Raw genomic sequence first — 25,851 nt, 5'->3', positions numbered from 1 at the left:
TTTATATGGAAGTAATGTAAATGTCCATTGACAGAGAAACAGATAAAGAAGATGTGGGAGATATATATATATATATATGCACACTGTGGAATACTACTCAGCCATAAAAAAGAATGAAATAATGCCATTTGCAGCAACATGGATGGACCTAGAAATTATCATATTAAGTGAAGTAAGTCAGACAGAAAAAGACAAATATCATATGTTATCACTTATACGTGGAATCTTAAAAAAATGATACAAATGAACTTATTTACAAAACAGAAACAGAATCACAGACACAGAAAACAAACTTATTGTTACCAAAGGGGAAAGGGGTGGGGGTGATAAATCAGGAGTTTGGGATTAACAGATACACACTACTAGGTATAAAAAAGATAACCAACAAGGACCTACTGTATAGCACAGGGATCTATATTCAATACCTTATAATAAGCTATAAGGGAAAAGAATCTGAAAATGTGTGTGTGTGTGTAACTGAATCACTTTGCTGTATACCTGAAACTAACATAACTTTATAAATCAACTATACTTCAATTAAAAACAAAACAAATTGCAGTCATAAGGAACCGAACCACCTATTAGAGAGCCAATTTATAAATAAGAATGAGCAAAGAAAAGAAGCAATACCATATTAGTCAAAATATTGATACTGAGAAAAACTTTATTATTTAAGTCCATTTTCTTGTATGACCCAAGTCTGAAGATTCACCCACCTATTCACCTAAGCCACTGGCCTTGCTGCTCCGTCTACCTAACAGGTTTCTCCTCCTCCTCCTGGGGAACCCTTGCTCAGTTTCAGTCACCTTCACTGGCCTTTCCACACTCTCCTCACTGGGGCTTCATGGACTTTCTGTGCATATTTCACACACTCGGTAGAAATATTCCAATTAAGGCCCCAACCATGCTATCCACTTGTCTGTCTGTTCTTCTCAAATATAAACTCCTGTGTGTAGGGACTGACATATAGTCGGCACTCAGTAATGTCTGCACAATGAATGAGTAAAAGAATGTTCAAGATAGCATTCTTTCACCTACACTCTGGCTCAAAAAGCACAGGGCAAGAAGTGTCCTTGTAGGAACTAATTATGTAATGTTATTATAATTATACTAGTAATAGTACAATCAACCAGGGATGAGAGAGGGTGTGATACAAAGAGGGAAAGGAAAAGGGACAGAGCAGAGAATAAAGGGATATTTCTACAGAAATTATTCTGTGAATAATTAGAATTTGAATTAGAATTTGGTTGTGTTAAAATAGTGCTTTCTAGGGCTTCCCTGGTGGCGCAGTGGTTGAGAGTCCGCCTGCCGTTGCAGCTGACACGGGTTCGTGCCCCGGTCCGGGAAGATCCCACATGCCGCAGAGCGGCTGGGTCCATGAGCCACGGCCGCTGAACCTGCGCGTCCAGAGCCTGTGCTCCGCAACGGGAGATGCCACAACAGTGAGAGGCCCGCATACAGCAAAAAAAATTTAAAAAAATAAAAATAAATATTGCTTTCTAGATGAATGTCCTTGATGACTGGGTATAGTTCTAAGAGTTCTGATATACTGACTTACAGTTCAAATGGACTCTGAACAAGTGATGGGCAGTCCATGACTTCAGTAAGTTGGCTTAGGCTGGAAGCGGCCCTCAGTCTGGATCTGACCCATGAACCATGATAGGACCTGGGTCTCTCTCCAACCCATCCATTATATAAGATTTGGTACCAGGGCAAATGATTTAATGAGGAATTAACATGTGATGAATCACTATCATTAAACAAGTAATGGAAATCCTCTCTTACCCCAAGCTCCCTAAGGTTCATCCCAAAAGTGAAGTAAGAAATTGGCATTGCAAATCTAAATGCCAATCCTTAACCCATATTATATTACAAATATCTGTATTTAGATATAATCAGCTAGCTAGGGTACATGTTGTAGATCTTGTTTGGTATTTACGTATTAGGTTGGACAAATGAGATTGCTATTTTTAAGGTCAAAAGCTAATATTTCCAGTTCACGTGGTTTGACCTAATAAAAGAAACAACAGGGAAGTCCCTGGCAGTCCAGTGGTTAGGACTCCACACTCTCTCTGCCGAGGGCCCAGGTTCATTCCCTGGTCAGGGAACTAAGATCTCACAAGCCACACAGTGGGGCCAAAAAAATTTTAAAAAGAAAGAAAGAAAGATGAAGCTGAGGGTGACAGTAAAATCTTAAAAAAAAAAAAAAAATAGAAAAAGAAAAGAAAGAACAGGGGCTTCCCTGGTGGCACTGTGGTTGGGAGTCCGCCTGCCGATGCAGGGGACACGGGTTCGTGTCGTTCAAAAAAAAAAAAAAAAAAAAAAAAAAAAAAACAACAACAAAAGAAAACTAACTTAAATTTTAAAATGATAACAGTAGGTTACATAACCCTCAGATTATATTGTATCTGGATATTTTGTCGTTATTTACTTTTGTTCACGTGGCCCTTGATGTGTTGAGGAGGGTGTGCAGGCAGCATCCTCAACTCCCTGTGACCATACAAACCAGTGAAGATAGACGTGTACTGATACCTGGCTGGTTTGCCAGGTGCAAAGAGCCAAATTTCCAACTATTTCCGGGCCTGCTGTAAGAGCACCCCCCAACGTAATAGGCATGGAAGCGCACACCCACAGGCTCGATGAGACGGCCTCACTGTCACTATATGGCCCTAGATAATTTCAATACAACTAGTGTTTATTTTTCCCAAACAGTAATCCTAAGGCCACATATGTTACCGAAATCATACCGGACCCGTTCCTAAGCCCACAGACACTTACACGTTCTGAACCAGAAAATAAACTGATTATGTGTTTGGTAAAACCATAACCAATTAAACACACGCTATTTACATTAAGCTTGTTCTGACAACTCCAGTCTGTCTGCCGTAATACGCAAAAGCAGAAGCGCTGCTGCCATGTTAATGGCATGTACAAAAATAAAACTTTTGACAGGAACTCCAGTATTTTAAGAATGACAGTTAATGGCGAGGTAGAAGATCGTCACATAAAGCAATAGAGGCTGGCGTTCATTGGGTATTTACTTGGTGCCATTTAATCCTTGCAACACCCATGTGAGGTAGATACACTCGGCCCAAGGTGTTTTTTTTTTTTGCGGTACGCGGGCCTCTCACTGTTGTGGCCTCTCCCATGGCGGAGCACAGGCTCCGGACACGCAGGCTCAGCGGCCATGGCTCACGGGCCCAGCCGCTCCGCGGCACGTGGGATCTTCCCGGACCGGGGCACGAACCTGTGTCCCCTGCATCGGCAGGCAGACTCTCAACCACTGCGCCACCAGGGAAGCCCTCAGCCCAAGTTTTGAGGCACAAAGAGATGAAACAACTTGCCCTCAGATGCGGAGCTAATAGGTGGCAGAGTTGGGATCTGGACCCAAGGTCTGACTCACATCTGTGAGCTTAAACCAGCCCCCTCACCGGGCAAACGCCTGGCTTTCCCGAGGCCAGAGCCTCCTTCCTGTCTAACTTTGTTTAAAGATGATGATCTCAAGGGACTCACAGCAAACACACGCCTCAAACTTTGGCCCTTCTCCCAGGGACAAGGCTGGGGAGAGAGGGTGGTGTGGAATAAATGACAAGAAGTCATCTAAGCAGTGGTTCTTGGTCAGCTTATGTCCAGTGAGAGCAAAAGTCATCTTTCTCACAAGACTTTGTGACACATGTTATTTCAATGGACTGATTTTGTCTCTAGTCTCTCCATAAGCTACAGGTATAAAGAATCATTACGGGGCTTCCCTGGTGGCACAGTGGTTGAGAATCTGCCTGCCAATGCAGGGGACACGGGTTTGAGCCCTGGTCTGGGAAGATCCCACATGCCACGGAGCAACTAGGCCCGTGAGCCACAACTACTGAGCCTGCGCGTCTGGAGCTTGTGCTCGGCAACAAGAGAGGCTGCGACAGTGAGAGGCCCGCACATCGCGATGAAGAGTGGCCCCCGCTTGCCGCAACTAGAGAAAGCCCTCGCACAGAAACGAAGACCCAACACAGCCAAAAATAAATAAATAAATTTATAAAAAAAAGAATCATTACGTCTACTCTTCTAAAGAGAATTTTAATGTCTCTATTTTACTATCATTTTCATTTCAAAATTACATTTGTTAAAATTAAGAGGAATATTGCTTCCTCTTCCCACCCAGCCAAATAAAAAAGAAATTTGTAGAAGGTGTCTATGAAAGTCTGAATAATCATCTCAAGGCTTCAAGTACACATTAAAAGACCTGAATCAATAGAAGTTATCTTTGCCATAGTTATATTTAGAAAGATTTAGAAAAGTGCTCCTTTTTTTGACACAGTGTAACATAGCATGGCATGAACATGCTAGCCCAAGCAAAGAGGGTAAAAAAGCTCTCTGGCAAATTACCGCTAGGCCATACTTCTGCTCTTTCTCCTGGTCAAATTAGAAGTCAAATGAGTTGGGCTTCCCTGGTGGCGCAGTGGTTGAGAGTCCGCCTGCCAATGCTAGGGGACACGGGTTCGAGCCCTGGTCTGGGCAGATCCCACATGCCTCGGAGCAACTGGGCCCGTGAGCCACAACTACTGAGCCTGCGCATCTGGAGCCTGTGCTCCGCAATAGGAGAAGCCGCGACAGTGAGAGGCCGGTGCACCGCGATGAAGAGTGGCCCCCGCTCGCCGCAACTAGAGAAAGCCCTCGCACAGAAACGAAGACCCAACGCAGCCAAATAAATAAATTAATTAATTTAAAAAAAAGAAGTCAAATGAGTTGAGTAAAGCTCTTCCTCTGTTCAAGAAATAAAGAGTCAAAGCACACATCCAACCATGCTGTATTTAAGGCTAGCGAGTATAAGAATTAAAGCTACAACAAGCAGAACCATTTTCTAGCCACAAATCAAAACGTACCTTGCCAGTGAGAACCCTTTTCAGCTGAAACCCGTATGTTGTTAAAGAAAACAAATCCTTTAGGAAGAGAGATTCAACGAAAACATGTCAACACAGTTAAAAGCAAACAGTAAGTTATTTTAATGCTTGGAATCTATTCTCTCTTAAATTTCCTTATAAAACCAACAATATAAGAGCAGAAAGACAGTAGAAAGAAGGCCAACCATTTACATAAAGATACCTTTACTGGACTTATAATGTCAACTTTAATACTAAGGTCTATGTGAATCCTCACACAGTTTATGCATCCAATAGATATTTACTCAAAGTCAGCAAAAATATGAAAATCTTGTTTTTAAAAAATCGCTGGTACTATCTATAGGTGGAAGACAATTCTGTAAATTCATCATGTATTGCCATTAAAAAAATGACAATGTTGTTTGGGAATCAGGTTTCCCCAAACAACAAAGCTAATAATATTGGTTTCTATCTTCCTTTAACACCTTTGCAATATAAAAATAAAACTTCTGATAAATTTTAACTTATAGGCATTGTCTAGAAGTTCACCCTAGTAAAAGAAACCTCTTCAAAATAAGAATTATTTTCACTTTATTAATTATATTTAAGAATAGCCAAGTTTTAAAAGATCTGGTTCAACCCAGAGTCCTGGACCCTAAAAAGAGCACCTTGCATTTACAGACATCTCTTGGATAAGCAGAAGCATCGTTCTGCCCCCGAAAGGAACACCCCATGAGCATGAGCTCTGTTCTCTGACCACATTCTGTATTAAATGATTAAATCGTCCATCTTTTTCTTTGGCCGTAATAGAAATTAGGCCATTCGCCCCAAGAACCACTAAAAAAAGTAACTCTGTGGAATGGTCTCCTGGCCTTCAGCACACTATCTTTTAGAAAGTTCTAGATTAGACTAAGGCTATAGCAACCTCTTCTTCCAAAACAACAGACCTGAATCTTCTGGTTGGACGACAATGGCTGTAATTGAGGTAGGTGAAATGACTCTGAAAAGCTTCAGTAAAAACCATCTGCTGGTGAGGGCCAAGTTTATGGTTTATAATTTTAGAAAGCCCCCAAAAGATTTAACAGTCTTGCATCATGCCAACAATATGGGGATATTTTAGTTGTGACCTTGAAAGTCCTCAATCAGGGAAACACTTAAAATAGTATTTTGTAAAAAGTGGAAGAAATGACCACCTGATGTTGTGTGTTTGTTACCCCAAATCTGGACACAGTTCAACCACCTGGCTCCCCAGGTTAGTGGCAAAGCTATATTCAGAATTGGAATGAAAGGTTATGCGGAGATGCACATACGGATGTAAGGTATTATTATAACACCACAGTGATAACATAGCACTCTTTGCACAAATATTTCCCAACTCTAAGTTTCCCCAAATGTAAAAGTGATCAATTATGAAACGATGACTTGATTTACAAAATAATTCACTTCACAAAACATTTCACCATAGTTGCTTCACCCTGGTAAGGAGCTCCAGATACAGAAACATAATTCCAACTTTTTCTGGAACACAGTTTGTATGAAGTGAAACAATTGAATGCGACCAAACTGGATGTCTGCAATGGACTCTTAAGAGCTCTGGTGCTTTACTGTCCTTGTTGTTGCTTTACTATTTCTTCATATATTATATATTTAAAAAAATAATTTGAATAGCATCATAATCAAATAATTTACAATTTGACATTTTTCGGCAAGAGAGTTCACTGCAAGTATTTCAGGTACAGATCACCAACTCTTGCCTATCACTTTTGTAAAAACAAAAACTATGATTTACTAAAATGCACGCCTTGAGTAAAACAACTTTAAACCCCAGTAAGATAGCACAATTTCTTTAAACATTTTCTTAATCAGAAGGTAAACTGAACCTCAATGCACAAAGCTGAAAGCTTAAAATGAGAACTCTTACAACCTTTCCCCTGCAGGAGGCGAAGGAAAACAAAAGTCACTAAAATAAGATGAAAAATATTAAAATAAACGTTCAGATGTTTAACGAGGAATCCAGTTAAGTACTCAACCAGAAATTCTTTTTAAAAACTCTAACACTCACAACAGAAGTTTGTTATTAATGAAAAACGGCAGAGAACAGATTCCCCTCTGGCAGAGAGAAAGCTATATTTCACTTCCCCTGGTAACTATCTTTAGTACTTTATACTCTTGGAAACTGAGAATGTGAATATGGATTTATTGTGAAGTAACATGCAATTATCGAATGCCAGTTCTGGGGGTGGGGGAAGCCTATGAATCAATGCAAATGAAACCCTAAAGCACGACAGGCATCAATATAGGCATTGAGGTCCGGTGACAAAGGCCCTATGATCTCTGCAACTTTCATGGCCTGGGCATTCCCCACTATGGCCAGTGGGCTATTTGCATCTCAGTATAGAAAAGAATCGATAGAAAGCTGAAAAGCCCTGGCCCTCGCACAAAAGATAATCAAAGCACCAAACCCAAGGCAGCTGGAGTAGGACACAGTGGGAATTATCTGAAATAAATTACCCAGCTAGTAGGCAAATGGAGCATCCGTAAGAAGGAATATTCTGGATGGAGTTTCTTGCTGAGTCTCCAGGAAAACATGGGACAGACTAAAGTCAGGGTGAGAAGGGCAAGTGTCACGTACATCGGGATCACAATCAAGTACAAGCAAACTTCGGTGCCAACGGTTCATTAGCATGAAGTAATGAACAGCGTGACTGAACATGGGTGTGGGTTGTTTGCACAAAGGCGGCGAGCAAACTACACAGAGTAAACAGCCTTTCTTCAGAAAACTCTCCCCACTGCTGACTAGACTGTCTTCACCTACATCTTTCAGCAAAAAGACAAGTCGTTCTAGAGCTTCTGGGAAATTGTGCTGGAAGTGGAAGGAGCGTATCGTACCCCTGGCCCTCCCTCCAACTAGGAAAGGCTGAGTTTATTTTTGAGCCGTCTATGAAGAAACAGTTTGTAAGGAGTTAATAATGTAATCATGTACGTGAGTCTGTGTGAGCACATGTGAGGCGAATTTTAACCTCTGCACTGCAGGGTAAACTCCACTGGGGCAGGGCCTCTCTCTCTCCTTCACCTTTGTAACCTGGATACCTAGCATGAAGCCTAGCACATAGCAAGCTCTCTGCAGAGCCTCCACAGATGCCTCCTAAAGAACAAAGAAATGCTCAAGAGAACGAATGCCCAACTTTTAAGAAGTACCCATTTCATTCTGTCAGCTGATATCAAGGTGATGGTTGTGATTTACCCTCTGAAAGGGGTTCAACAAACCAATACTTAATATAATACTTTCTTAGCAGCTTGTTCAAAACGTCTACAGTGCTCTATTTATAGTAACTTTTTCCTAAATGAGATAAGCCTCTCTCCTTACCATCTAAGTATGTGAGGTTTTAGTACAGGACTGTTTCTCTGAATGGATAGTCTTGTAACCTCTCCCTTGACTCAGATGCTATTAATCGGGACAGTATCCAGTGAGACGGACACTAAAAGACCCACTATGGACAACTGAGGCTATGTGCTCTCCCCCGAGTTGGGTTTGAATCACATCAGTCCTGAGTTACGATATTTATTCTTCACGATTCTTTGGATTCATGATTTACATTTATATTATGTTAGAACTAGGGGATAAGAGACCCCAAAAGGCACAGTGAAAACCATGGACATGGTTCCTTTGATTACCTCAGTCCCAGGACATGCTGCTGGCTAGCATATGACACATTTATTATTATAAATAATATAATATCAGTCCCCTCCACACAAAAGCAAACCAAGCAGAGCTTTCAAATTAATAATCCTTTGGGTTTTTTGTTTATTTGTTTGTTTGTTTTAGCTGCAATGGAATCTGGTGTTTGATTCAGGAAATCAGGGACAAGGAGGTAGTGGGAGGGTTATGTTTACTAATGATATGCCATCATTTGTTACTTAGATGCAAAGAAGTGTAAAGACTGAGTCTATAGTCTCAAGACATAAAACATGCTCTTAAAGCAGCCAGGAAGGATGACCATTCAAATACAAGTTTGTTGACTGAATATTTCTCAAGCAGGCTACATAAGCTGGACACTGAGTTAGGCACTCACTGGAGACGCAAAGATAATACAGCTGCCTTTCTTGCTCAAGGAGCTCACAATTTCCATGCAGGTTGAAATACATACAATTAATTCTGATACTCCAGGATAACTGTTAGGTTTCATGTAGCAAGCTAGTTTAACAAAGCACAGAACAGGAAGCTATAAAAATACACTTGAGGATGCTAAAGTTTCAGAGGAGGTGGCAGTTGGACTTCACCTTGAAAGATGCATAGATTTTTACCTGGAAAAATTTGCAGGAAGACATTTTAGGTAGAGGAAATGCAGAAATTAAAGCAGAGAGTGTGAAATTACAAGGTATGATCAGTAAGGCATTCAGGGTCCAATGCGGATGGAGTGGAGACCTACTGGAGCAAGGGGTGACAGATGCGAGTAGAGAAATTGATTAAGGTCAGATCACAGAGGGTCTTGAGTGTGCCAGGAAGTTTGGAATTTATCTTGTAAAACTGGAAAACCATCAGGCTTTTCTGAAACACATGAATGTAAGAAGAGAGGTACGTTTTGGAAAGATGACTGGCTGTATGGAGCACTGACAAGAGGAAACAAGAGTCTAAAGAAATGGAGGTAGAGTTGCTTCCAGACTTTAAGGAAGAGAGGACCTAACAAACAAAACAACTGCATAGTAGCTACAAATTACTCAAATAAACAAAATCTTGAAAACCAAAAAAAAAAAAAAATTGAATAATAGGCATAGGACCTGAAAAGACATTTTTCTGAAGAAGTACAGATGACCAACAGGCACGTGAAAAGATGCTCAACAACACTTATCATTAGGGAAGTAAAAATCAAAATCATGAGATATTGTCCCACACCTGTCTGAATGGTTATCTCAAAAAGCCAAAATGCATACTAGCAACAAATTACTCAAATAAACAAAATCTTGAAAACCAAAAAAAAAAAAAAAATTGAATAATAGATGAAAAAGATTAACTCCCTCCATTCTCACTCGATGCACTTTGATGATAGCACCATGAAACGTCTATCTGAAATTCTGGAATTCTACTTCCTATGATCTTGGTGGAACTCCTGAGAAGCAATGTTTTGGTCACATTAAAATAGCATGAATAATACAAGGTATCAAAACTGGAAAAGAAGAAGAAAAATTGCCTCTATTCACAGGTGACATGGTCTTTAGGTAGAAAACGCTAAAGATTTTACACCCCCCCCACCCCCCCCACACACACACATCTGTTAGAGATAATAAAGAAATTCAGCAAAGTAGCAGGATACAAAATCAACACAGGAAAATCAGTTCCATCTTTATATACTGGTAATAAAAAATTCAAAAAGGAAATTAAGTAAACAATTTCATTTTATAATAGCATCAAAAAGAATAAAATACTTAAAATTAAACGTAACCAAGGAGACAAGACTTGTACACTGAAAACTACAAAACAATGCTGAAAGAAATTCAAGAAGACATAAATAAATGGAAGAATAGCTGTGTTCACGGATCGGAAGACTTCATGTTAAGATGACAATACTACCCAAATCAATCTACAGGTCCAATAAAATCCCTATCAAAATCTCATGGCACTTTTCACAGAAACAGAAAGACCCATCCTAAAATTCATATGGAATCTCAAGGGACCTTAATAGCTAAAACAATCTGAAAAAGAAGAACCAAGTTGCAGGGCTCACATTTCCCAATTTCAAACCTTACTATAAGCTATCTTAATCAAAACAGTATGATGCCTGCAAAGGAAAGACATATAAACCAAAGAAATAAAATAAGAGAGCCCAGAAATAAACCCTCACATATATGGTCAATTAATTTTCAAAAAGGGTGCTAAGACCATTCAATGGGGGAAAGGACAGTCTTTTCAACAAGTGGTTCTGGGAAAACAAGGTATCTACCCACAAAAGAATGAGGTTGGACCCATATGTTATATTATATACAAACATTAACTTAAAATGGGTCATAGACCTAAACTTAAAAGATAAAACTATAAACTCTTAAAAGAAAATATAGGAGAAAATCTTCACGACAATGGACATGGCAATGATTTCTTAGTTATGACACCAAAAACGAATGTAAATTGGACTTCAAAATTAAAAACTTTCCTGCCTCAAAGGACGCTATCAAGAGAGTAAAAAGGCAACTCATAGAATGGGAGAAAATATTTACAAGTCATGTACCTGATACAGGATTAATATCCAGACTCTATAAAGAACTCCTACAACTCAACAACCAGCAACAAAACAAAAAACCCAATTCAACAATGGGCAAATAACTTGGATAAACACTTCTCTGAGGCATGTATAAAAATGGCCAAGCACATAAAAAGATGCTAAACATCATCAGACACTAGAGAAATCAAATCTAAACCACAATGATATCATTTTATACCCATTAGGATGACGTATCAAAAATGGGAAAATCACAAGTGTCAGTGAGGAAGCAGAGAAATTGGAACTTTCACGCAGCTGTCAGGAATGTAAAATGGTATAGCCACTGTGGAAAACCATACAGCAGCTCCTCAAAAAGTTAAAACGTAGAATTACCGTATAATCCAGAAATTCTACTCCTACGTATATACGGAAAGGATTTGACAGCAAGGATTCAAACAGACACTTGTATACCAATGTTCATAACAGCAATATTGACAATAGCCAAAAGGGAGAAACACCCAAGTGTCTATCGACAGGTGAATAATTAAACAGAATGTGGTATATATGTGCAGTGGGGTACTGTTCATCCATAAGAAGGAATGAAGTTCTAGTACAGCTGTGACGTGGACGAGCCTTGAAAACATGGTGCTAAGTGCAGTAAACCGGACACAGAAGGAAAAATATTGCATGATTTTACTTATATAAAGTACCTGGACTAGTCAAATTCATAGAGACAGGAAGCAAACTCTGGTTGCCAGGAGTTGGGGAAGGTGAGGAGAGAATGGAGAGTTATTGTTTAATGGTTATGGAATATCTGTTTCAGATGATGGAGAAGTTCAGGAAGTGGGTTGTGAAGATGGTTGTACAGCAAAGTGTATGTACTTAAGGCCACTGAATTGAACACTTAAAATGCTTATAATGATAAATTTTAAGTTGTGTCTACTTTACTTCTATTTAAAAAAAAAACACACAAAAACAGCATGAATAGCGCTGTCCCAGCTACCAAGTAAAGAAAAGAATAACACGTCGGAAGAGACGCCTCTTTCCAGATCCAGGTGGGAGTTGGTTCCTGCAAAAAGAAGTCTAAAGGCTCAAATTGTGTAGGCTGTCCCTTTTTAGTAGGAGTGGTTAAGATGCTCAAAGAGACAGCAAACTTACATTGCAGTTTGATGAGCCATCGAATGGTGGGTAAGAACCGTCTGGCCAGTCAGCAGGGTCCAAGGCAGCTGACTGCCGGTGCTGGGCCTCATACTCCTTGAGCTGCAACAAGAGGAAATGGAAGATTGAAATGGAAATGATGGCCAAGGCTGTCTACCAAGCAGCAGAATGAATCCTTTGGGCACCTTCTTCGCACCACTGTTGGTGCAGCCAAAGACAAGGGTCACCCAAATGAAAGGAGAAACACGTCCTCCCCTGCAGGTTTTCACCTAAATCAAACCAAGAGACACAGCAGACTCTCTGTGTTCTGTGTTCCAAAAAGAACCTTGATTTTCCTTCTCCAACATCTTCCAACATCAAAACACCTTTCTCAGTTCAATTATAAGTTCGATAACAGAAATTGTCTGTAGCTTGACCTTTGGGTTACCTCTCTTTGTGGAAGACAAAATGTGTAGACTAAGGACATTTTAGTAAAACAGAGGTAGAAGCCTGAAACTGATTTTTAACAATCGCTTGCTTGTTTTGCTCTAGGCTGCCTCATGTTACCAGTTCAACGTTATCACCTAACAAATGTTATGGGATTTATTGGGGAGCCTATGGATGAGAGGAAAATAGCAGTTAGATATCTAGAATATGTTCAGAGACATTTAAAGTTTGGGCTTAAAAACTAGGTTTCTACTTTTTGAAAAACACAGAAGGACAAAATGAAATATTATAGAAAATTAACAAATTTAACCTAGCAGAATTAGATGCAAGATCTTTCAGAATGGCCAATGTGAGAAGTTCCAGGTGTGTTTTCATAAAACACATAAAAATTTAACTCTGTGTGTAATACAAATAAGTTGTCCCAGCATAAATTCTGTTAAAAAACAGTTTTTAGATATGAAGTTAAGACATCGATCAAATCATGTTCCATGAATCAAGACACCAAAAAGCAGATACAATCTGACCTGACAGCCCAGGAGATGGTGCCAGGACCGTCCTTTTCCACCGGAGCTGTGTGGACGTGGCAATGCCAGTCCTCTAGGAAAAAGCAACTTTCCAAAGCATTATTTCTACTATGAAGTTCTTTTCTGTGCATACTTGTGACAGGAAATGGACAAGGGGGAGGCAGATAGTATTATTAACAGGTAAGGGCTCCCAAATAACTGGAAGCCCTTGGGCAAATTACTTAACCTCTCTGTGCCTCAGTTCCTTCACCTGGAAAACGGGATGACAATCAACTATATCACAGGACTATTACCAGAATAAAGTAAGATAACGCAGCAAAGCTCTTAGTATCCTGTACCCATGCAACAGACTTTTTATGATGGTATTATTATCACCCTCGTGGTTTCAGATAAAAGAGAGCTCAAAGTTCACATCAACTCCAGGTATTTGAACTTTTGCTATGCAGGTGCTTAATATTATTTTAATCTTTCTAGTATATTAGGGGGATTAATATTGTTCTAATCTCTGTAATACATTTAAGTGACATATTAGAATGCTCTTCCTTTCCAGATCTATTGGTTTCTGAAGTGCATTATCCTTCCTGTATGATCGAAATAGCTGCCTCTGAAAAAGGGTGTTATCATTTGTTTTCTCAGGGTCTCTGCTCTACTTTCTAGGAAGCACTAAATAAAATCTTCATCTTTAGGAAAACAAAACAAATTCCTCACTAGTCAATCATAAACAGACTTAATATTTTTCTTTTGTTATCCGTCCATTTCCATCATTGACGTTGGTGCCTAAGAGTACATGTGCTTCTTCTTCTTTTTTAAAAAAATTCATTTATTTATTTATTGGCTGCACAGCTTGTGGGATCTTAGTTCCCCGACCAGGGATTAAACCCGGGCCCTCAGCAGTGAGAGCGCGGGGTCCTAACCACTGGACTGCCAGGGAATTCCCCGTGTGCTTCCTCTGATAAAGATTCAGATTTGTGCTCTATCCAAATTTACCTTGTTTTTTAATTTCCTAATTAAAAAAAAAAGAAAACCAGGATCTCTAACAATTTTTTAAAATGCATTTTACAATGAAAAAAACCTGGTTATTGTTTACATAATCACATTTTTGTATTCCACTCTGCTCCCAAAGACAACTGACGATGTTCATTTGAGAAACTTGTGTATTTTACAGCAAATTTATAGAGCTTTAGTTTAATTCTGGAAGTTTTAAAATAATGACATTTTAAAGTGTGGGTGTGGGTGTCGGTCTGCCTGTCCATCTGTCTACCTTCATATCTTATTTTCCCTAGTCACATAGTTTTCTCACACTGGAAGCCTATGACGTGATTCTTAGAGGAATGGCCATCTGCAGTAGGTTAATGCTTATTCTATCTTAAAGACCTTTATGGAGAGAGATTCTAAAATGTTTCCATTTCTAAGAGCACTTATTATAAAGAACATTTCTATTATATTTAATCTGAATCCCCTCCAGCTGCGATTTTCATTCATTTTCTTTTATGCTCTCCTCAGTAGATATGAAAACAAAACACTGTGCAGTACATCCTAAAGAGGTACTGTCTAATAACCCTTCATATACTTGAAGACAGTGAATAAGTTCTTTTCTGAGATAAATTCTTTCCGATTCCAGCCCAAGAGACCTATTTAAAAAAACCCTCAATCACTTTGTTGCTCTCCTATGAACTCTCTCCGTGAGCCTCTCTAGCTGTCCACATTCCTATGATTGACGCACAATACCTGCTACGAGGAAATAATTTATATAGGTTCTCAGCTCATAATCTTGTGCTCTGGTATAACAGATGCCCAGACTCCCTTTAAAAGACTGTTCTCTGATCTCCCAATTACTGTAGATATGGACTCACATCTATATACCCTTCTCAGGAGAATTATCCGTGGTTGACAGGCGCTGTCTCCCCACAGATGCCTAGAAGGCTGTTCCCTCCTCCCCAATCAGCTTTCAGCCTCTTTTTCTCTGGCAGGACAAACTCTACAGTGCGATTCACCTTCCAGAGCTCCCCACCCCTCCCTGTGGGATCAGGCTGAGGCTGAGACTAGACTTCTCCTGAAATCACATCTCTGTCCACCTTCTTCCTCTGCCTCTCCTGCTTCCCTCTCTCACTTACAGGTTTCTTCTGAAAGCTTTTCTTCAATAAACCATGTGCACAGGAATCCACATCTCAGGCTCTGCTTCTAGGGAACCTGATGTACGACAGCTGGCATCAAGAAAAGTTCTCCATGCCAAAAACATCAGTCAAGTCAGTGACAAACCTCAAGTTTTTTGTTTTCAAATCCCACAAGGACTTTATTTTGGACTTCCACACAGATACGACCTTGAGGAACCCAACACATATTTATCAGGTGGATAAATACATAATATTTAGTAATTAGATCAAATTACATGAGCAAGTGTTTAGTATCAATATTGATACATTATTTTTTAGGGAACATGACTATTAAATCATGGTCATAAATCTCTCTCAATTTCCTTAGACACTGCTTCCAGTTCAAAATGTCAAAGGACGTATTTTTCAACAACATAGCTCCATCATGGTTGAGTGCCATCATACCAAAACAATACTGCTCTCCTTTATGCAAAGCTTCAAAAGTGACTTTATTCCTCACCCTCCCAATCTCACATACACCACATAAATTACCCAGATAAGTTAATAACCTGTAGCTTCCAAGTGTCTCATGGGCTTTCTATACCTTGCAGAACTAGTCCAACACTTGAATACCCTGAACTTACTCACCGAGAGCTATGAACAGTCTTAAAATTAGCACCTGTAAATGGTGTTGTCTAGAATACGCTAATACTCTAGATCCCCCTAAACGATTTTCTTTAACCAGTGTGCTGGACTCCTTAAAGCATACAGAGTAAGTAACCATCATAAAACCATTAGAAAATGTTTGAAATGCCATTAGATTTGATGGAACTATTCAGTTAAAAAAATATAAAAATCATAAGTTAAGCTGCTGTCTTTTTAAATTACACACTGTGTACACAGAGTTATCTTGTAAACTTCATTCTCTTCAAATGCTTTTGCAGCTGACAATGGTGCTTCCCATATTGCTTCTTTGCAGCTATTTTCATCTTTGTATTGACAACTGGGTTTTCAGGAATGTGAATCATAGCTGTATACTTCACAGGGGGAAAATACTCAGCAGTGAGATCAAATTCATATAAACAAAGCACAGTGGATCAAACTGTATTCATTTGAACACAGGCAAACTTTTCCCCAATACAACGACGCATTGGGGGATACACTCAGCTCCAAATGGCACACAGGCAAACTTCTCTCCTGATGCTGGTCGTCCTATCAGGATTAAAGTCTAGACATTCTATATGGGTCTTTTTCTTCCCCCCCAAACTTTCTAATTAATTCATTTAAATTCATTAATGTTGCAAAACTACGACGTGGAACAAATCAGGACAGAAGTTATTGTATTCCTAACAAGTCAAAGAAAAAGAAAATATTACATCTTCTTGGTAAATCAAGACCAACCCTAGTATTTCTTACAGGGACCGCATCAACATCTTGCACACACAGTCTTTAGAACTGAATTTCTCACACTGTAAAAGAAGAGCAGTAGGCTATGCAACGTCATGTGAACAACGGTAAAATGATCACAGTACATTAGTTGTGTCTAAATGGCAACATGTGAACTTACGGTAAAAAAAAAAAAATGTTTGAATCTTTGAAATATATGTCAAAGTACACTAGTGTCTAATGAACTCTGAATTGTGTTCCATGTGCCCCAAGGGCTGTGGAAGTCAGTGCCCTGAACACCACAAATATTTACTAGCTAGTTTATGTAAATAAACTGTTGAAGGGGCATAACTTTAGAAAATTCAAATACAAAAAGTGCAGTGGAGCAGCTAATTAACATTATTTTCCAAGTTCCTCCTTAGCTACGCTGAATGTAAAAACACATAAGAATTTCAAAATGCAAATGTTTTAACCTCTTGTAGAATGTCTTATAAAACAGAATTAGACAGCCACCTGAAACAGATTATAATAATTCTTTAGTAACATGAAAGCATTAAATACCTATGGGTCTTTTAGACTCTGACTGACAGTGGGAGAAACACATGTCTGATGCCCTGAAGGACCATTCTTATCATGGTCATTACAGAAGGTCTAACTCTTAATGTTTCTTTTATACAGCAATCAAATAAATTTTAGATACTTGAGCTGATCATAAGTTAAAGGAGGGAGATCCTTCATTTTTCTTGAAGTGTTTTGTCTCTGGCTAAAAGGAAGCCCATCCAGACACTAGTAGCCAAGGACGTATGTTGCCCCGCCAAGAGCAGACCAACAAGCTTCCCTGTTACTTCATCATCTGTCAAAGGACACCCACCTTTGTGTGCAGAATCTAATAAAGTTTGGAGAATGTCATCAATTTTTTCTTTCTGTGTTTCTAGATTGCTTATAGGAAATATTATTGATGTCTTGATGAGCTCCATCCTAAAATTAGGCAAAGGCAGCCAGCCTGGCAACAGACAGACTCCATGGCTAAAATCTCCATCCAACCTGCATACAGCTGTGCCACCTTTTCATAGAGTTGACTTCTGATTTCCTTTCCATGTAAACAATGGCTAGCTGTTAAAATTATCAGCTCAGAAAGAGCATCAAACAAATTTTTTTCTCCCCAACTTTGAAAGTATTCCTTTGTTTCTTTTTTGATTATAGAAACGTGCTACCTGAAGTTGACTATGTTAAGGACATTTTTAACATTTTCTTCTGCCCCAGGAAAACTGGGTTAGATACATCCTATGCAACTCCCTTTCCAAACACAGATGGTGTCAGATGCCTGCAGACATCTTCTGCATTTAGATCTTCAAATTTACAATTATAAACAGCAATGTAGCAGCATGACTCACCAGAACGTAAGTAAACATCTTGCCTACCATGGTAAAATTAATACAGGTCCGTGTTTCTCATATTCATTTTCTAGGAATTCAGCTGGACTTTTTTCAAGTGCTATGACATGCTCGAGGAATGGCACTGGAGAGATGTCTGGTGGACTTTTTGCCCTAGCTGGCAGCTAGACGGGGTGGCCGAAGGCATGGTGGAGCAAGGAGACCAGACTGAGGGTGAAGGGCAGGCATAGGTGGTCACCAGGCACTGCTTCAGTCCCCCAGAGACGCTGGAAGCAAGATCACCTCTGCTCCTCTGAACCAACAGAGCGAGAGAAGCTGGCAGATGGGCATCTGGTGGAGGCCTTGGTCCTCAGGTCTCCTACTACACGTCCCACCTCCCACTCCCCTCAAGCACTTTTTTTTTTTCCAGCATTGTCTCAGCAACAAATCGAACTTCTTTTTTTAACTATTGAGGTTTAGAGTCAGGTATACTAAACTAAAGTATGTCTGGCACTGTTTCAAGGTTTCAGACCTTCAAGATTCTGCTTAATGTTAAAGTCGTAACTCATTCAATGATTCCTTAGTGACTTGAAAGTTCTCAACCTGCCTAATTTATGACTTGTCTACACCATCCCGAACCAAGTATTCAAAGTCAGAATCCAAGAATTAGTCAGCCAGTTGGTTGGGCGACAACAAAGCAGGAGATCTCTTAAGAATTGTTATCTTGCTATCACAAACACTACTCCCGTGTCCTAAAGGTCAATTAGGCTTCTTTCAGTGCTTAATTTAACTCAGAGAAAAAAAAATGACACAATAAACTGTAATATCTACTCAGAAATGAAAGTAAGCAAAAGTTTAAGGTTTACAGATAAAGCTTGACTTTTAGGTTAGTCAAAGTTTAGTTTGTTGAAGGCATCTTACAGAACTAATGCTTATAATGGTTGCATTTACTTTTTCTTTGGTGGTTATTTAGTAATTTATCATTATCAATCTCATCAGTATATTCCCATACCCTTTTGATGTCCCTGTTCTAGTCTGTTTGAGCTGCTACAATCAACCACTATAGACCGGGTGGCTTATAAACAACAGAAATTTCTCACAGTTCTGGAGGCTGGGAAGTCCAAGATCAAGGTGCCGGCAGATTTAGTGTCTGGTGAGGACCCACTTCCTGGTTCACAGACAGCATGTGTCCTCACGCAGCGGAGGGGGGTAAAGGAGCTCACTGGGGCCTCTTTTACACGGTCACTCACCCCATTCATAAGGGCTCCACCCTCATGACCTAATCACTTCCCAAGGGCCTCACCTCCAAATAACATGACTTGGGCATTAGGATTTAACATATGAATTTGTTGGGGGGGTGCCGGGGGTTGGGGTGGAGGCATTCAGTCTGTTGTAATGCCCCAATATTTGTCAATGTCAGGAGGTCAAGCGCTCACAAATGAAAACCACACACCTGCACTCTTACCCTAGCAAGTGCTTCTTCAATGCTGATCATCTTTTCCTTGACCATCATCATCAGCTGAATCCGTTCCTCATCACTCATCGTTATCTCGCTGGCAACATAACCCACATCTTCTCCTGGAGATCGAAGAAGAAAAACAATAGGAACAGGTGAAGAAGAAAATAAAAACGATAAGACAGGATGCCAGTCTTGAAGGCTTGTCATCTAGGACTAGAGAAGGACGTAATTCAGGTGCACCGTCTAGCGCTGTTACTGATGGAGCCACAGGACCAGGAATGGGCTGCTTTGTAGGAAGCCAGTGAGCCTATCTCGCTTGGAAACAAGCTCTAAGAACGAACGGATGTTACCATGGAAACAAATCCTTCAAAACGATCAGAGCTTTTGTGATGGAGGGTCTAGTGGAGGAGTTTTGGAAGAAGGCTGACAGGGCGTTTGGAGTGACAGGTGAGGCAGAGAACTAATTTAAAGACCCGGCTAGAGGGCTTCCCTGGTGGCGCAGCGGTTGGGAGCCCGCCTGCCAATGCAGGGGACGCCGGTTCGTGCCCCGGTCCGGGAGGATCCCACATGCTGCGGAGCGGCTGGGCCCGTGAGCCATGGCTGCTGAGCCTGCGCGTCCGGAGCCTGTGCTCCGCAACGGAAGAGGCCACAACAGTGAGAGGCCTGCGTACCGCAAAAAAAAAAAAAAACACAAAAAGACTGAAGGCAGGTAGAACTGCAGAGGGAAAGAGAATCCCTCAGTTAGGATCCTTTGAAAGTGTTTTCTTGAAAAGCGAAATGGCCATCACGTCTCATGCATGTAAGCCACGTCAGCGTACATGCCTTTGATCAGCGTGTGGGGAGAGTGTGTCGGTGAAGGTGGGCCGTCACGCGCAGCCAGAGTTCTCATGCCCCGTCCTTCTCCTCCACCGTGTTGTTCCCATCCACACCTTACAGGAACCAGTGCCATCAGGATACTCGGCTCTAGCTTCATTTGCCCGTGGTATAGACAGATGGACTGAATGGGTCTGGCTGCAGACTTGTGGGAACCCATTTCACTCAGGACCTACCTTGGAATTTATGTTCCCCTGTGTTTCCTTATCTCACTTCCTTTTTGTAATCAATCAGCCCAGAAACACCACTCAAGTGCCCTTCGCCACTCAGCCCCTTGTGCGGAAAGAGTAATGGTGTGAGCCAGGGGAGGGGAGAGCCTGCAGCTTTGATGCATTTTACTATCTGCCTCGCCTCCAGTGGTGGAGGGGAGTGGTGGAGAGAGTTGCCTGGGTTTAAAAAGAAATGAACGTTGAGCCGGTAAACTGTTGGCTTCCTCCCTCCATCCCCTTCTCTCTCTTTCGCCTTTTCTTTCTTTCTAAATAAGACTTTGTTAGAATCCAAGGTTTACTTTGAATCGTAAGTGATGCTGGGTGTGTCTCAAAATGAAAAACTGGGAATGCTTAAGAATAACTCTCTCACAGCAGGACAACTTAAATAAGCCCACTGATGGCTGCCAAGGAACCCAGGTGCGCCACTGACACACACTGTGTCCATTTTTCTCGTTTCCGTGTGTAGGAATAGCTGGAGAAGCATTCTGCACAGGCTAGGACACCAAGATTTTGTAAAAGAAAATAAGTCGTGTCAGTGGTGAGCAACTAAAAATGTTCATCTAATGATAACCTTATCCAGCCAGACTGGAATCTGGAAGTAGCTTCGTTTCCCCTCCCTGTCTGAATACTGGAGAAACATAAATTATACAACTGGGCCTCAAAGGGATGACATATTTACTTACTATATAAACAACAACAAGAGACACAGCTAAGAGGAGGCAGGACTGCCTTCACAAAGCAGCCCGGGCAAATTCCCATGATGTCAGCCCATTAGACAGAGTTTCCAAGGGTAACAACCCCATAACTGTCCCTGCCACAGAAAAGCATCAGCAGTTCTGAAGATTGCAAAGGCCCCAAGTGGCAGGGCAGGGGGGAGGGTCCAAAACTCACAAATGCTAAGACTTTCTGGACCTTTTTAGGGTCCATCTTGGCCAGTAAAGATCTCCCTGAGGTTGACGTGATTGAGAAAAGGAAAGATTTGGTCTTTGCTGCCAGATCTGTAAAAGAAAGGACTGCGAACTCTTTCCATTTTGATTTCTTTGATTTAAAAAAAGAAAAAAAAACAACCCACTGGGATGAAGTCTTAAAGTAATGATAGGAATGTCAGAAAGGCTGCACGGCGTATGGGCACATGCAATGACTTATTCTAACTTACAGCATCCATTTAGATTAGCAGCCCAGGCTTCTTAACGTTTTAGAGCTAAAAGGACCTACTCTCTGCTAGCTGTGTTACAGTACCTTTTGAAGTCTGTCTCATTATTCCTTTCTGATTCTTTCGGAAGTTCTGCCAGAAATACTTATTTTTCTTCTTCCAATCTCCTTTTCCTTTAAAAAAGAAAAAAAAAGGCACAAGCAATAAATTCATTAATAACAAAAGTAGCCTCTTCCTTACAACTCACAGCTTGTAAGAATACTTTGATTTCACAAAAAGACAGTTTTTCTCTTTCAGTTTGTGAAAAGACTTAGAAATGCCTATAAAGTTGTTTAAAAGAAATGCAAATTTCCTAAGAGCAAGAAATGGTACAGTAGGGTTAAGATGAGAAATAAAGAAACATCAAAAAAGCAGGCAAGGGCTTCCCTGGTGGCACAGTGGTGGAGAGTCCACCTGCCGATGCAGGGGACACAGGTTCGTGCCCCAGTCCAGGAAGATCCCACATGCCGCGGAGCGCCTGGGCCCGTGAGCCATGGCCGCTGAGCCTGCGCGGCCGGAGCCTGTGCTCCGCAACAGGAGAGGTCACAACAGTGAGAGGCCCGCGTACTGCCAAAAAAAAAAAAATGAAAAAGCAGCAGCCCTATCTGCTCTCGTGGACGGGGCACACCCAAAGCTGCGGCTTCGTCACCGTTCGGCATCTGGTTGCTCCACGGCCACTGGCAACAGGGTCCAGCAGAGTGATGCGCTGTTGGTTTCCGCAGTCTAGACGGGCGGTGCCAGGCAGTGTGGCACAAAACAGACCCGTGGAAACCCCGCACAAGGGGCTCCCAGGCTAAGGGCATTATTTGTCAAAGTGGGATGCCCTCCTTACGTTCTGACAATCCCCAAGACTCTGAGAAGGAAACTGGAGTCCACTAGCCTGAGGCTGCCTCTGTACCCAGAATGTGGAAGGTGCCTGCTGCCTCTGGGCTAAACACAACAGCAAATATCAGCCATGAAAGGTCAAAGTGAAGTAGGATTATCACTACTTGAATCTTCCTCACAAGCAATCTGGGAATAGAATGTATTTCTTGTAAGCTATACTCTCCCCTTCTCCCATTTTAATGTTTCTGAAATGGAGGTGCAGCTTAAGAAAAAAATGGCAAGAGCTAACATTTATCCCGCACTTAGCATATCCAGGCACTTTGTATCTAATGGCATATCTCATTTAATACTCACTCACAATGAACGTATGATGTATCCTTGTTTCCATTTGTGGATGAGAAAACCGAGGCTTAGAGAGGCAAGTGACTTGCCCAAGGTCATAACTAGTAAAGTTGGTAGTCATGATTCAAATCCAAATCAAAGCTTGATTTGAGCACTTACGCACCTAATCATGATTACTTTGCCAGGCTTTCTTAGACCCAAACAGAAGAAATGTTACAAAATCAAGAGTGGATTTTATAACACCTTATTATTGTGCATAATCTTTCATTCAAAAGTTCCAAACAGAAGGATTTATCCTAAGGACATGATCAGGGATAGGCTCAAGGATTTTTAGTGGTAGCATCATTTCTCTGTGATAGAGAAAAAACTGCCAACAACTTACATGCCCAGCAGAGAAGAGACCGGTTGATTCAATTATGGCACATCCAATAAGACAGAATATTACGCAGACTTAAGAATTTTACTGTAAAAAATACTCAATCATGTAGGAACATGCTCAGGATATATTCAGTTGTAGAATACGATCCATATTATGTTTTTTTGAAACCCACACAAATTCAGAAAAAGAGAGGAAAGCTATACATCAAGATCTTAACAATGTTTATTTCTGGGTGGAAGGATTCTTTGTGGTTTTTGTATGTTCACATACTTATGTGTTCCGCAAAGTATTAAAAGAAAATAATTAATTAAAAATGGTTAAACCAAGAAAAGTGGTACTGACCTACAGAGCTGTCTTCCGAGTGTGACTTATGAAGAGGATTCCTACAAAAGAAAAACAAGCGTGATTACCAGGGAGCTTTACCTTCATGTGAGGACTGAAAACCCTCCTAACTAGTGGTACCCGGCATCAATCAGCTGAGGAGAGCCAGGGAAATTTCTATAGACTGTTTATCAATGGCCTTCCCCAGCCATCTGCTGCCTTTCTAGAAACCGGCTGAGGTGCCATTTGTCAACACTAATTAAAGGCTCACTCCAGGGTAAGACCTATATTAAATGAAGGGAACGGACTTCACTGGCTGATGGCTGAAGTGCCTTCCACTTCTGTGAACCATTATTCACATGTTAAGTTACTGCCACTGAGAAGTCTCTCATGTAAGTGGGAAAGAGAAGGTAAATAAAAATAAGAATATAGACCTGGCAGATGAGTAAAGTGGTCACCTGGAGGACAAATAGGGGGGGTGCAGGGGTTTGTGGACATCAAGCAACAGGAGATTGGATGCCCCAAGTAGGGGGGCAGCTAGGATGCAGCTCCTCTGGTCCCTTGCTGCCACCTGGCAAGTGCACTACGTGTTTCTCTAGATCTTCCAATTTCAAAGAGAAGTCAGAAGTCTGCATTTCTTTTACAAGAGCTCCACATGTTTAAGGATGGCAAATAACTCAATATTTCTAAAAATGCGTCCAAGTTCATTAACACATGTCTGGGCATCAGATTCGGCCCACACCCTCCCCGACCCTAGCTGCCAGTGGGTGACTGTCGATACAGATGAACTCAAATAACCTGAAAAGTGAACCCAGCCCCAAACGCAGGCGACCAAGCCTTTCTCCAGAATATACATAGACAGATAGCAACGTAAAGGAAGAAGGCAGGGAAACCAAAGAAAGTGAAAATTGGTCCTCTCAAAAGGGGGGAAGAGCAGGGCTTCCCTGGTGGCGCAGTGGTTGAGAGTCCGCCTGCCGATGCAGGGGACGCGGGTTCGTGCCCCGGTCCGGGAAGATCCCATATGCCGCGGGGCGGCTGGGCCCGTGAGCCATGGCCGCTGAGCCTGCGCGTCCGGAGCCTGTGCTCCGCAACGGGAGAGGCCACGATAGTGAGAGACCCGCGTGCCGCAAGAAGAAAAAAATAAAGGGAGGGAAGCGCAGAGGCGGAGCATTAATCTTCCGCTAGGTGGGTCCAGAGCCGAGAGAGCAAGTTCAGCGTCCCTGAGCTTGCTGACCAGGAAAACCAGGAAGAAGGAACCTTCATCGGAACAGAAGCAGGGACGCTCAGGGGGTTTACACCTGAACCTTCACTGCTCGTACATCCACCCGGATGGAGGGTGGAGGTGGCATCTGGCGAAACACTCTTTAGTGTGAGAAAGCATGGGAGGCCAGAGCTCCACTGAAACAATCAGGAAGAGAAGCAGAACGTCCAATCGCTTAGCAGTGATTTTCTGCCTACCTGGTGGGTAAAAAGGACCTCTAGAACTTAAGGTGACAGGAGAGGGGCAGCGGGCTTCCTCTCATGCAGAGTCACCTATGATAAGCCATCTCTCTTTGGAACAGCTGCATCGACGCTGGCTGACTGCCGGCTGCCGTCTGAAGACTCGAGCCCTAGTAAGCACCTTCAGACCCCACGTCTGCGAGAAGTGAATTGTTTCTGACTAGCACCAAAGCCTGACAGACCTCTACTGTCCATGAGGAGACAGAGTAAGAGCAAAGAACAGAAAACAGGGGAGAGGACTCGGGTGCTGAAGAGCTAGACTTGAGGTCTAGTTTTTGCCCTTTCTACCACACTGCCCGCGCAGAAAACGTACGGAAAGTCTACCTCATCGGCACATTTTGCCACATTTAGCTTCTAGGATATACTCTCCTCCCTCCAATCCACACACAAAAAAAGAAAATCCCTAAACATATACTTACTTGAAAGGCTTCTATGAAATAGCTATTTCAGTTTCCTTCCTTCGGAAAAAACGTGTTGATGCTATTGTAAGGTACATGGACAATCATGAAGAAGTGGGATGTACAATGGAGGGAGGGTGACAAAACATGAACAAAGTACCGGCAAAGAAGGAGAAGCAACAGCAGAAGGAGGAGGGGCGAGGGAGGGGGGGAGGGGAGAGGGCCAGGAAGAAGGAGGAGGATGAAGAGAAGGAACAAAGGGCTGGTGGCGCAGTGGTTGAGAGTCCGCCTGCTGATTCAGGGGACACGGGTTCGCGCCCCGGTCCAGGAA

At 41.6% G+C, this 25,851-nt stretch overlaps 1 protein-coding gene and 1 pseudogene across 3 annotated transcripts in view; both read right to left on the bottom strand.

The window, feature by feature from the left end:
• SASH1 (SAM and SH3 domain containing 1) overlaps positions 1–25,851 on the bottom strand; it is an 856,260-nt gene that overhangs the window by 49,208 nt on the left and 781,201 nt on the right. For all 3 annotated transcript variants that reach the window (XM_024747973.1, XM_024747972.1, XM_024747974.1), the window contains 4 exons: positions 23,644–23,684; positions 21,803–21,889; positions 19,476–19,600; positions 12,221–12,322 (listed from right to left, as the gene is read on the bottom strand). In XM_024747973.1, coding sequence (XP_024603741.1) covers positions 12,221–12,322; positions 19,476–19,600; positions 21,803–21,889; positions 23,644–23,684 — 355 coding nt within the window. The remainder of the gene's footprint in view (positions 1–12,220; positions 12,323–19,475; positions 19,601–21,802; positions 21,890–23,643; positions 23,685–25,851) is intronic.
• On the bottom strand, positions 16,169–18,255 carry LOC112401617 (lanosterol 14-alpha demethylase pseudogene; annotated as a pseudogene).

The sequence above is a fragment of the Neophocaena asiaeorientalis genome, unplaced genomic scaffold (assembly GCF_003031525.2).
Source record: "Neophocaena asiaeorientalis asiaeorientalis breed wild unplaced genomic scaffold, Neophocaena_asiaeorientalis_V1.1 scaffold123, whole genome shotgun sequence".
NCBI classification, from domain to species: domain Eukaryota; kingdom Metazoa; phylum Chordata; class Mammalia; order Artiodactyla; family Phocoenidae; genus Neophocaena; species Neophocaena asiaeorientalis.
The sequence above is the reverse complement of the archived record's forward strand: the minus strand, read 5'-3'. Positions and strand labels throughout refer to the sequence as shown.